Source organism: Melospiza melodia, chromosome 3 (genome assembly GCF_035770615.1).
Source record: "Melospiza melodia melodia isolate bMelMel2 chromosome 3, bMelMel2.pri, whole genome shotgun sequence".
In the NCBI taxonomy this organism is placed as follows: Eukaryota; Metazoa; Chordata; class Aves; order Passeriformes; family Passerellidae; genus Melospiza; species Melospiza melodia.
In genome coordinates this window covers 65,065,187-65,077,781 of record NC_086196.1, presented here as the reverse complement: position 1 = coordinate 65,077,781, position 12,595 = coordinate 65,065,187, and the positions used below count along the sequence as shown (strand labels likewise).

Genomic DNA, 12,595 nt, shown 5'->3' with positions numbered 1-12,595 from the left:
CGAGCCGCGTCTGCAGCGCGGGAGCGGCGGGGACGCCTGAGGATGCGGCTCCGTCCTCGCAAGAGCCTCTGGCCAGCAGAGCTCCCGTGCTGGACCTGGCGGCACAGAGAGGAGACTGGGCTTCAGCAAGACCTTGGTGCTAGCTGATAGGCAGGGTTGTGGGTTTGTTTGGTAGTAAATACACACGCACACAGAATACACGCATTAAAATACCCCAAGGAAGGATATTGTGGAAGAAAGACTTTCGCCAGAAATGCAGTTGTTACGTGTTTATGTATGGTGGGGAGAAAGGTAAAAAAAAGGGGGGGGGGAAGCTGAAGGAAAAGGGAGAGAGAGAAAGAAAGAATATATGTAGAAGCTTTCAGAGATTCATCAGGAATACTAATAGAGGGGTTGCAACCTAAAGCCGAACGACCAGTATATGATAGTCCTTGAGATTAAAAAAAAAAAAAAAAAAAAAAAAAAAAAAAAAAAAAACAAACCCAAAACAACAGAGAAGGTTTGCATGTTATTCTGGAAATACATTTTAAGGTAGTTTAATTTGCAGCTCGAAGAAAAATGGAATCAAATATTAAGAAACTCTCGCAGGAATTCCCCCCACTCTCCCCTCTATAATCCTTTACATAAAAGGAAAGGATTACAAAGAAAAAGATTTTGTGTGTGTGTGTGTATTAAAATCTTTGGCTAAACATATTGTTGTCCAATTAATACCTCCAAGTCGATTTGTAGAGGGGCTGAGAAGTCTCTTTCCCTCCTTAGCTGTACGACTGGAAATACGAGCCAGGGAAGGTGGGAGGGTGAAAAGAAGTTTTCCCCAAGTCTGTTAACAGAAGTGCTTAAGCAGATCACTAAAAATTAAGAGGGCGAATTATTTCCATTAGGACTATGAAGCCACGTAGCACACCGATGACAGTTTAGTGGAAATCAGATGAATGTGTCATACAGCGAGCTTCTTCCAGTCCAGCAGCTCTTCCAACTGGACCTATTCATCTGCCACTTAGAATTATTTCACGAGGAGTGCGCTGTGAAAGGATCACAACCAGTTTGGAGCGCAGCTAAAGAACTTCTACCACCCATAGCAGTATTATTATTATCCTTCGGATAGGGCAAGTCACGCTATGTTTTCACATTTTAATTGTAATATCTCACTTCCCCCCCTCCTTCCCTCCATTGATGTCTGAAAGTAGTTTGGGCTCCAAGCCTCACCCCTCGATCTCCATCGGAATGCAGAAAAGATCTTTAAAAAAGTTTTGAATTCCTGAATGATTTTTCTTCTAGAAAGGCGGCTTAGGATAATTATTTCAGCTTTATTGAGGGCAGATTAGTTGAAGTCTGGATGCTGCGTTTCAATACTCGTTGTACATGCCTTTACAATGTCGGTATTGTTTGCTACTGTGTGTGAACCTATTCAAAATATACACTTTTTAACACCAAGCAAAGTCCTGTCTAAATATACACAGTAAGTCTGGAAAGATGTCCATGACCCGTACAAATCTCTGTAAATCACACTTCCATAGCTACAGAAACCAAACAAAAGAGTTACCAGCTCAAGATGCCGATTAAATCTTCTTAAAAGCAACATACCTAATAATAAATATAGTTGCATGGTAGCAAGGTCTGACGACCCAGCTGTGTTTTACTGAGGGATGAACTCAAACCACCACTACGGATATTTTCCCTGCTCCCAATTTCATAATGAGAAAAATAAATAAATGAATATTTAAAAAAAAAATAAAGCTCAAAACCACTTTGGCTCGCATCCCTTTCCTCTTCCCAGTATGAGAGCCTTGCAAGTTGGGGGGCAGAGTTAGCGGGGAAAAGGAGAGGTACGGTGTAAAGCCCTGGTGGATTTGGGGGTGAGGAACAACCTCGCAAGGTCGCTGGGCTCCGGAGAAAGGAAGGGGCGAGGGGAGGTGAGGCGAGTGGGAGGAGGAAAGCCAGAATACAAGAAAAACAAAGTGGGGCGAAGGAAGAGAAAGGAGAGGGGAAGGGAAGACGAGAAGGAGCGGGAGGGCGGGGAGGCGAGGAGTGGGACGGGGGAGGCAGCGAGCTGGGGTCGGCGGCGGAGCCGGGCGGCCGGAGCGGAGCCGGGCTGGGCGCCCCGGGCGGCTCCCGGCGGAGCGGCCGCGGAACTCCGCGCACAGCCGATCCCTCCTTCCGCGGAGAGGCGCAGGGAGCGGGAGCGGGGAGGAGAGACTCCTGGGTGAAGCAGGGCTAAACCCAGCCTGTACTGTATGTGCCTGCTTCTGGGAGGGTCACCGGCGCGAGGATGGGTCTAATGATCTCATCTTTCTTTTCTTCCCCGGCACTATTAGTGCTCAGATAGGCAGAATGAAGTGAAACTACGTGCAAATCATGTGTAAATTGTCTCAGTTAGGAGCCCTTTATCCGAACGCGTATCCCAGCCTGGCCCATTTACTTTTCCCCCATATCTCCTTTAGCTTTAACGAGGCTCGTTAAGATCACAATAATATTCCACCCTCTAATTGCTCATCCCATTCAACAAATATGTGCACACTGCTTTTCGCATTATTTGATCCCTTATTTAGGAGGGGTGTGGAGAAGGAGGGGGGAGAGACAGGGAGAAGGGGAAGTGCTGAGATTAGGAGTTGCAAAGATTAAGGAGGAAAAAAAAAAATCCAAACAACAAACCAGGCTTTTCCACCAACCGCCCGGCTTCCCTCCCCCCCGTGCATTTGGGCGAAGTGGTAAAAACCTCCCTTACGTACTCCGTAATGATTGGCAGTGCTGACAGTGATTGGCAGCGGCTGCCATGGCAACGCCACAACGACACTCAGAAGACCAATAGAAAAGCGAAACAAAATGTTTCAGCGCTGCACTCACTGTGGATTTAGGGGAGATATTATGAGGCTGTTGTCATTAGGGCGATCGCTGTTGAATCACTGAATCCTGACTCGGCGGCGGCGCGGGGCCGGGTGTGTGTGAGTGCGTGTGCGTGTGGGGTGCGTGTGAGCGCGCGTGTGCGTGTGCCCGCGTGTGCGTGTGAGTGTGTGTGCCCCCGTGCCTCTATGTGGCTGTGTGTGCGTGTGCGGGTGTGGATGCGTGCGCGGTGCGTGTGCCCTTTCCTCCCTTCTTCCTCCCTTTCTTTCTTTTCTCCTTGATTTATCTCCCCCTCTCCCCGGTCATCCCATGGTGTTCAGGTCCCCGCTAGAGCTTTATCCCACCCATTTCTTCTTGCCAAACTTCGCCGCCGATCCGCACCACCGCTCCCTCCTTCTCGCCAGCGGCGGCGGCGGCGGCGGCAGCGGCAGCGGCTCGGGCTGCAGCCCCGGTGCCGGCGGCGGTGGAGGCGGCAGCTCCCGGGCACCCCACGAAGAGTTGTCAATGTTTCAGCTGCCCACACTCAACTTCTCCCCGGAGCAAGTGGCCAGCGTCTGCGAGACGCTGGAGGAGACTGGAGACATAGAAAGGCTGGGGAGGTTCCTCTGGTCGCTGCCGGTGGCGCCGGGGGCATGCGAGGCCATCAACAAGCACGAGTCCATCCTCCGCGCCCGGGCGGTGGTGGCCTTCCACACGGGCAACTTCCGAGACCTCTACCACATCCTGGAGAACCACAAATTCACCAAGGAGTCCCACGGCAAGTTGCAGGCCATGTGGCTCGAAGCGCACTACCAGGAGGCCGAGAAGCTAAGGGGTCGCCCGCTGGGGCCGGTTGATAAATACAGGGTGAGGAAGAAGTTTCCGCTGCCCAGGACCATTTGGGATGGCGAGCAGAAGACGCACTGCTTCAAGGAGAGGACTCGCAGCCTCCTGAGGGAGTGGTACCTGCAGGACCCTTACCCCAACCCCAGCAAGAAAAGGGAACTGGCTCAGGCCACGGGGCTCACCCCCACGCAAGTAGGCAACTGGTTCAAAAACCGAAGGCAAAGAGACAGAGCGGCGGCGGCTAAGAACAGGTCAGTGGGGCTGCGTGCCGCTCTCCGGCCGGGGGGCGAGGTGGGCGGCGGGACCGGGCGGGCGGGCGGCCGCGCTCCGCTGCTCGGCAGCCGCCGGGCCGACAGCGCGCCTCTGCCTCTCCTTCCCTCCTCCTCCTCCTCTCCACCGGGGAGAAACCGGTCCCCCCGCCGGGCGGGTAGGTCTTCTCCCGGGAGCAGCGGGGATGCGACGGGGACAGGCACGGCTCAAAGTTGCCTGACGTGCCTCCAGCCCCCTGCCCCGGCTCCCTGCGGGCTCTCGGGGTGCGGGCAGGGCTGGGGCTCCCGGCGGGCGTGGGCAGCTCCGCGGGCGCGCCTGAGTGCCGATATGCGCGGAGCAGCGCGGCTGTCGCGGCTCTCCCGGCCTCCCTCCCTCCCTGCTCCGGCGGCTGGCGCGGGGGACGGGAAACCGCCCTGCTCAGGGTCGGTGGGCTTCGCTTCGGCTTCGGGCTGGCCGGGATTTGTGCCTGGCCGCTCTCAGGCGCGGCTCCCCGGCCGAAAGGCCGAGGCAGGCTGCGCGGTTCAGAGCGGGTTGCGGCGGAGCCGGCGGCTCCGCTCCAATTGTTCGTGCTGCTCTGCATGCGCAGCGGGACCAGCACAGGCATACCCCGGAGCTCTTTAGCTCACGGAGAAAAAAAAAAAAAAAAAAAAAACAACCAGAAAACAAACCAAAACCCCACACCAAAATCAGAAACAAAACAGCATTTAAGAGACCGGGAATCTTTTTTCCCCCTGCGTCTCCATTTCTGTGTTTACACCACATGGCGACCTGGCCTCCTGGTCGTGTGTTTCCTGTGCATTTACACTTGCATTTATTTGCGTGTCTCTCGGTGTCTTTTTTCTTTTTTTTTTTTCTTTTCCGCTTTGCCGTGATAAAAGCGAGGCACCCTTCTTCCTTTCTTTTGTTTTTTTTTTTTTTTCTTTCTTTCTCATTACTGTCGTAAAAGTTATTTTGCAAATGAAAATGGACCCTTAATTTAGTTTGACACATTGGTTTTATTTTAATTTAAGTTTCGCTACCACTGTAAACGTGTAAACAAAAACTTCTTCTAATAAATGCTGTCTCTTAAATTCCTCCTAATTACAGCAGTGGTGCTACTGATTAAAGATTCTGTAGGAGAAATGCAACCTAAAAGTGCCTCGCTATTTAATTTCCATTAAATGGAAAACAGATCAGCTTAGGACTGTAAATAAACAGAAGTTGCCTACGGATGCTTTTGTTGACTCAACGCTGTTGACAGCAGATGAATGCACCAGGATTTGTAAATGGGAGAAAAATCAAAGACCCTGAAATTAGACAGCTTAAAATAATGAGAAATGTAGAATAAACCGGCTACATTTTTTCTGTTCTTTGCAGGAAGTTAAATAAAAAAATATGCCGGTGAGAAACATTTGAGCGAAGAGTGTGTTTTGATTCACACAGGCAATCCTGGGGGCTAGAGGTTGAGGCTGGTTGCTCAGTCCAGGACTTTCAGCTCTTATCCCTGAATTAGGCTTTCTTTGGGTTTCGAGTGGAATAAACGGGCCCAGAGGAATATTTGCAATATGCTAGCGTATCTAAAAAATATTTATTGACTCTTAAAAAAAATTCACATGTAATATTCCCTTAAGCGTTAACAATGAAAGAAATGAAAGAAAAAGCACTTTAAAGCTGATTATGGCTTTCAGTTGAAAAAAGGACTTATATTTCGAGGGGAGAGAAGCGCTGTGTTCCACATTCTCCTTCTTTTATTTTATTCATTGCGCTGCGTCCCTGGGACAGGACCTCCCTCCTTCCCTACCGCAGACTCCCAGTGTCCGTGCACTGGGGAATATTTAGGCAGGTGTTGGCTAGAGCACGAAGCGGGGCTCCAGTGCGATTCCCGCCCGCTGCGGACGGCTCCTCGGAGCTGTTTGCGGTGTCCGAGCGCGGCACCCCCGCACGCCGTCTCCTAGGCCCGCCGCGCTCGGGCACCAACGAGCGGCACTTTGTGCGCGGAAAGCGAAGGCGCTGCTCGTGTTTTCCAAGGCGGGCACGGGGCAGCGATGTCCCCGCGCTCCCGTCCCGGGTCAGACCGCGCTCCCCGTGCCCGGGTGTGCTCCGGCCGCGTCCCCCCGCGGCGGCCTGGCCTGCCCGGGCAGCGGGGACAGCGCGGCCCTGCCCGGCCCGGCCCGGCCCGGCCCTGCCGCCGCCCGGGGCTGCGCGGGGGCTGCGGGAGGGAGAGCCCGGGCCCAGCGCCGCTCCCGCTGCGGGCCGTGCCCTCGGCCGCGCCCGGGGTCTGAGCGGGGCTGTGCTGTTGTTTTGTCTCCCGGCGCGATGCAGGCTCCAGCACCAGGCGATAGGACAGAGCGGCATGCGGTCGCTGGCAGAGCCCGGCTGCCCGACACACAGCTCGGCCGAGTCTCCGTCCACGGCGGCCAGCCCGACCACCAGCGTCTCCAGTTTGACAGAAAGAGCCGAGACGGGCACCTCCATCCTCTCGGTAACCTCCAGCGACTCGGAATGTGATGTATGATATCGGAAAACAAACAAACAAACAAACAAAAAATCCAAATCCAAACAGCCAAGCACCCTCTCCCCGTCCCGAGCAAAACAAACCGAGGCAACCTAGAATCAGGACACACACACGCATGCACGCACACACACAGCCGGGAGGAAAGAAAAGGCCAAACCCGACCCAAACATAATAGCAAACAAACAGACAGGGATCAGAGAATCCACCACCACCACCACCACCACCGTCAGCCAACACCACCACCAAGAGATGGAGCTAAAACTTCAACAGTCACAAACGCTGGTGCTGCAGCGGGAAGGGTGGGGGGGAGGGCGGGAAATAATAATTATTATATATATAAAAAGAAAGGAAAAAAAAAAAACAAAGCAAAAGTGACAATTGTATTCTTTTTAGGACAAGCACGATTTCTCCTTTGCGCTTTTCCATGGACGCATTTCACCCACTTGCATGATGATGATGATTAAATTTGTATCTGGGAAAAAATATTCTCTATAGTAAAGGAAAACAAACAGAAACCAGACAAACAAATGCAAACTCCGATCGAATTTGTACAAAAATCAAAAGTAAAAAAAAAAAAAATTAAAAGGAACTCCTTGAAGAGGGAAATAACAAATGTTTATCGCCTTTTTGTTGGTCCTATTTCTCTTTCTCTCTTCCTCTCTCTTTCTCTGTCTTTTTTTTTTTTTTTTTTTTTTTTTTAGTCCGAGTGATGGTCCAGCCAAGATGCAATTTTCTGTTTTTTTGTTCAGCAGACAATCATTTTATTCGTAAGCACCTTTTTTTCTACACTTCTGTCACTGCCTGTGTGGGTACTGGTTATAAATGTGGAAAAAGAATAGTTATGACTGTAACAGATTTTTATTTTTATTTCAAAATTTTATATGAATTATGTATATCTTAATGATGCGGTCATTTTCCCAGTTTGTAATATATGTGTAGAAATGCTTGTATATGATATTTGCTCTCCTCTTTCTTCCTCCCCTCTCTCTATCTCCCTCCAACCCTTTCTCTCGCTCTCCTTTTTATTTTCCTTGACTCGGTGTTCCTTGCACAAACTTAGCCGTCAAAATCTGACGTGCTGGGTTTCCAAAAGGGACCTCAGCGATAGAAAAAAAAAAAAAAAGAAAAAGAAAAAAAAAAGCTTAGGGTGCAACTGTAGTTATCTTATGCAAAAGCTATTTTGAGTATTTCATAGCAGCTTTGGGGGGGTCTCTTCTTAAACTCCACGTAGGACGCTTAAACTATTGTTTCCTTAACTGCGTGTTTATCTATATGTACAAACTTTCTAAATCAAATACAGTATTCCATTTTCTTATCTACCCAGCGATGTCGGTGTTTCTGTCCGCCACGGAAAATCCCTCCCTCCCCGTGGGCTGCTGGCCCCGCTCTGTCCCGCGGCGCTGCGCGGCCCCTGCGCCGCTCCGGCCCGGCCCTGCCCTGCCCGGCTCGGCGGGACAGCCGCAGGGATCTCACAGGGACCGAGCCACCCTGTCCCCTGCTGCGGGGACACCGCGCTGCGACAGCGGCGGCGGCGCCGGGCACGGCCGTGTGCCCCTCCGTGTCCCCTCCGCCACGGCGGGCTCCATCGTCTCCCCTCGCCCCGGTCGTGGTTGTTGCGCACTGCGAGCTAAAAAGCTTTCCCCGACCGCCTGCCTGCAAGGATGGGTGTCTCCAGAGAGCGGTTAAGACATTTCGGGATTTGTTTTGTAGCTTTAAATGAAAACAAAAACAAAAACTCCTCGCCCTTAACGGGTTGCAGCTCCTCCCCTCGAATCCGGAGTATATTGTAATGTGCTGAAAGAAGCCTTTATTTGCATGACTAACAGTATTTCAGCATCTTTCTTTCTTTCCTTTTCCCTTTTTCTTTTTTTCTTTTTCCTTAAAGTTTTGCTTTGCCCTGGGCAGATTTTTCAGCCGCGAATTAGCAAGAGGTGAATTTTAAACTTGTTTTTACTTGAAAATACAATTTTGAATATTACCAGGGATTTAGAGAGAAACGTGCCTGGAATTTCTTGACCATTTCCAAACTAGTATGGTCTTCCCATCTACCTTTGTGTTGCCCGAATCCTCTCTCCCTCTTTTTTTTTTTAGTGAAGTCCGAGCTAGGTCTGCGGAGAGACCCAGAAAGCGCATGGGCTCTTGCCCCCTCCTCCCTTCCCCCCCACGCCTCACGAGGTTACCTGTGGATTTGGGAGAACCGCCATAGGGTGCGGGATTTTAGGCCGAGCCACCAAGGGGTAATTTTAAAGGACAAACTGGTGTGTGACCACGCTCGCACACCTGAGGTTCCCCTGAGGAGGAACCGCGGGTGTGAGCGCAGTGTGCCCGTGGGGAGCGTGTCCCACCGCGCCCAGGGACACGCACGGTCCCGGGGCAGCACCGGGGCCCTCCCCACGGGCAGCTCCGGCCGTGCCGCTGGCCCGCCGCCAACGCGAGTGGGGAGCTAATAGAAAATAAATTCCCGTCGTACGAAACTGGAACGGACGGGAGCTGCCTGGGGACAGGCGCACAATGGGGCTGCCGTGTTCCGCGTGGGTGGTGCGATGGACCCAGCTCTTCCCCTCCCCCACGCGGCTTTTTGAAGGAAAAATATTGCCCGGGAGGGGATAAAGGTTCCCCAGTGGCCGGCACACCCTCACCGGGTCTCTCGCTAGAGCTTGGGCTGCTTTTTCTCTCCCCGCCGGCAGAGAGGCAGCGGATGGGCCTATAGAAGGACAAACTGGCTTTCCAGTCACCCCCAATTCTGGGTGGGAAGATCTTTGGTGTCGGTACATTGTTTTTAAGGGCAGTATTTCTGTTCCTCTCTGATAGCAGCGTCGTTTTTGACGGAATTTAATACCTGAAAGGATTCAGAAGCGTGAAAGTTTGGGACATACTTTTTTCCTTTCTTTTCATTTTCGCGTCTCGAAGCTGCAGCTAGAAGCGGTCAAGCCGGCAGCAATAATCTACCTCAGCTCAGCCTTACACTGATAGGTTTGGATTCTTCCTCCCTCCCATTAAGCCTCCCGAATATCGCCCCGTCGTGCCGTGGCTGCTCGGGGAGGCCAGAGATCGCCCTTAGCCTCGCCCTACCTGGCCTTAGGCTCCAGCGCAGCTTAAGCTGAAGGGCAAGGCCTTTACTCTCCCGCGCCATTTGTCACCACCATCCCCAAAAAGTTGCTCCTTAGGCTGGATCCCCGGCCCAAACCCGAAGGAGGAGCCGCCCCAGCCCCGCTGGGGGTGTCCGCCTGTCCCCGGAGCCGGCGGGGTTTGTGGGGGGACAGGACACGTCTCATCCAGGGGGCGTCGGTGCCTGCACGGTTTGGGGGTGCCAAGGGCGCAGCTAATGATATGCCGTTCCAAAGCCGGGCTTCATAATGGATAAATGATGTTGTTTTAGGATTTGCATAAAAAACCTGAATGGCTGATTGAGGTGTAAATCTATGAAAAGCTGTGTTTAAGCCTTCTCACCCACTAAGTCCATCTGCCCCGGGAAGATAGGGCCTATCGAGCCCCACCAAACCCGAGGGCTGCCTCCTCCCTGCCCCTGGCCCGGCATTATCCACAGGCCCTCTGCAGCATTAGTTTGTTATCCGCGCCGAGCCCGGCCGCTGATTAAGATGAAATTACTCGGAGGCTGAAGTGCGTCTGATCAATATTGAAGAGAAAGCCGGAGGACAGGAGGCAGATGGCCGCAGCCCAGCGAGCCGCCTGCCCGGCCCGCTCCGTCCCGCTCCGCCGCCCTCGCCCCGCCGCGGGGGCACTGCCCCGCCCCGCCCGTCGGAAGTCGGGCCGAGACCAGCCGGTTCCGGAGCAGTTCGGAGACGATGGTTAACCCCCTCAGCACCCACCCCTCGCCTATAACGCTGCTGTAACACTGCTGTGTTCATTCCCAGCTAGCCCCGATTTGCGGGTCCAGCGGCGTGCGCGCCACCCGGCGCGGAGGTCTGGGGACACCGACGCCACCTGCCTCCCTCCCTCCCTCGCTCCCTCCCTCTCTCTCTCCGTGGTGGCTGCCCGAGCCCTTTAGCATGGCTGGGGGTCCTTTGTGTGTCTGCTGGGCCGCGGCTGCTGCTGGCCCTCCACGGTCGGGCGTGGGCTTCGGTCACCCCATCTCTCTCTGTCTGATCAATTACAGCAGCCTTTTCGAGGGACTTGAATCTGCTTGCCCGTTGCCCTTAATTTTTAGCATACCCAGATGAGGTTACTGCCCCGGCCCGAAGTGAAAAGAAATGTGGACGTTGGTGCCCTGGTATTGCTCTGATTTCCTCGGTTAGCTGAGCACAACTTTCTATTCGTGTTTATTCATGCAGTTTCTTATTGAGCTCCACATCGCACTGGCCTGGATTCCGCGTGTAGGGAGAGGACAGACAAACATCGCCTTTTTCTGGAGCGCACGCACGCACACGGGTGTGCAGACTGACACACACCAACACACACACACGAGGGAGTACAAAATGCAGAGGGTCTGTAGCCGCATCACCACCCCGCAGAGAGCCAGAGACACAGAAGTTTGCAAATGGTGTGCAAAAAAAGGAGGAAATGAACCAAACCACCCAGTTGCAAACTGACCAAGGGATGGAGAAGGCAGGGAGGCGGGTGTCTGTGTGCCTCTGGATGCGCAAGAAGGAGTTGGGAAGGGAAAGCTCTAAGGATATTACCGACAATCGTGGTAAATATTATCTTCTGGCACGGTAATGACAAAAGGCAAGGGCTGTCGCGTTATAGCTGTGATTAAATGATATGAAAGGGATTTGTGTTGCTGTGTCTGGGGAAAGGACGGCTGTGAGGTTTTGTTTTCGACGCTGTTCTTTTTTATTTTGAAAGTAAGGCGGTTTCAGACAGGAGGCTTCGAAGTGGCTCGGCACCTGGCGATCTGCAAGAGAAGGAAGATGTTAAAGAGTATTGAATAAAGTGTAGATGTAAATACCTCCAAGCGCATGGTTAGAATCACCTCGCTTAGGTGAAGTGGCAGAATCGTTTCTCCCTGCGGCAGACAGGTCCTTTGCCGAACAAGTTGAAAAAGTAAGACGAGAACTACACTAGAAGTCAAGATTTACAACAGCTAAATCCGGACTGCGACTGACTTTAATTCCAGTCCTAGTTATTAGAGTGGAATTTAGTTATACTGCAAATATTTGGTTTGGTTCGTTGTTTTTGGAGTTTGTTGTTTGGTTTTTATGATTTTTTTTATTGGGGGGGGGTGTTTTTTTTTTTTTTTTTGGCGCCATAGAAACATCATCAGGGGAAGTTAATTTTAAAATAAGGTCACTTAAAGAGTATTTTTCAGAATTGCTTCCCTACTGGATTAACCTCTCTAGCAATATCTGGCAACAATAAAGTTATGCTGCAGTTTACCAAAACTCACGAATTTCGACAGGACCTGGAGGAGCGTGTGTTATTGCGTGGGCGTGTGTCCCTGTGGACAAGGGTGACCCACACCCACAGAGCGTGGCTGGATGTGGGTGCTCGCCGATGGGGTGGGGCTGGTGTGTGCAATGTCCACACACACAGAGGCATATATATATATATGTGTACACACATACGCGTGTTTTCAGATTAAAGGAGCTCTTGTAATATCTTGTAGAACACTGAATATTCCCTTTTAATATCTAAATAGGTCAGTAATGCAGTTCAATAACATTGGAGGTGTCTGTATATTCTCTCTCTTCAGTCTGTGATAAAACATTCTTTAAGACTATTGGGATTTTACACTGTAATTCTATTAAATAGTAATTGAAGGGGCGCGAGAGGCTATGATACAGGATCAGCAGTGTGTAAGCCATCCGTTTGAACTTTAATTTGGAATCATAGGCAGATGGGATCACGGCCTCTTTGTGGTGCTTGCAGATTTAAAACTAGCCGGCACATGGAGGGGAAAAAAAACCCTGCAATGCAGATTCATTCATTAAACATGAAAGGTTAGTGCTAGAGAGGATAAACGTTTAGACGTCTAGGTAAATACAGAAATATACTTCACTTCCCTCCCTTGCTCCTACCATTACCCCCAGCTATCTCAGTTACTGATTTTCTATTGTTATTACAAATAAGTTTTCTTTATATCCCCAGTGGGGATAAGCGTACCTGAATGACTTATTTATACCTGCATCACAGTCTGTCTGTGAAACTTTAATTCCGCTTGCAGCCGGGGGAAGCCAGATTTATTTATTTATTTATTTATTTATT

General features: G+C 51.4%; 1 protein-coding gene across 1 annotated transcript; it reads left to right on the top strand.

Moving 5' to 3' along the window:
* The first annotated feature begins 2,847 nt into the window (after window positions 1-2,847).
* On the top strand, window positions 2,848-7,749 carry SIX3 (SIX homeobox 3). Its single transcript, XM_063152065.1, has 2 exons — window positions 2,848-3,917; window positions 6,238-7,749. Exons 1-2 carry the CDS (start codon window positions 3,151-3,153, stop codon window positions 6,428-6,430), a joined length of 960 nt encoding a protein of 319 aa, XP_063008135.1. The 5' UTR covers window positions 2,848-3,150; the 3' UTR covers window positions 6,431-7,749.
* Window positions 7,750-12,595: the final 4,846 nt, after the last annotated feature.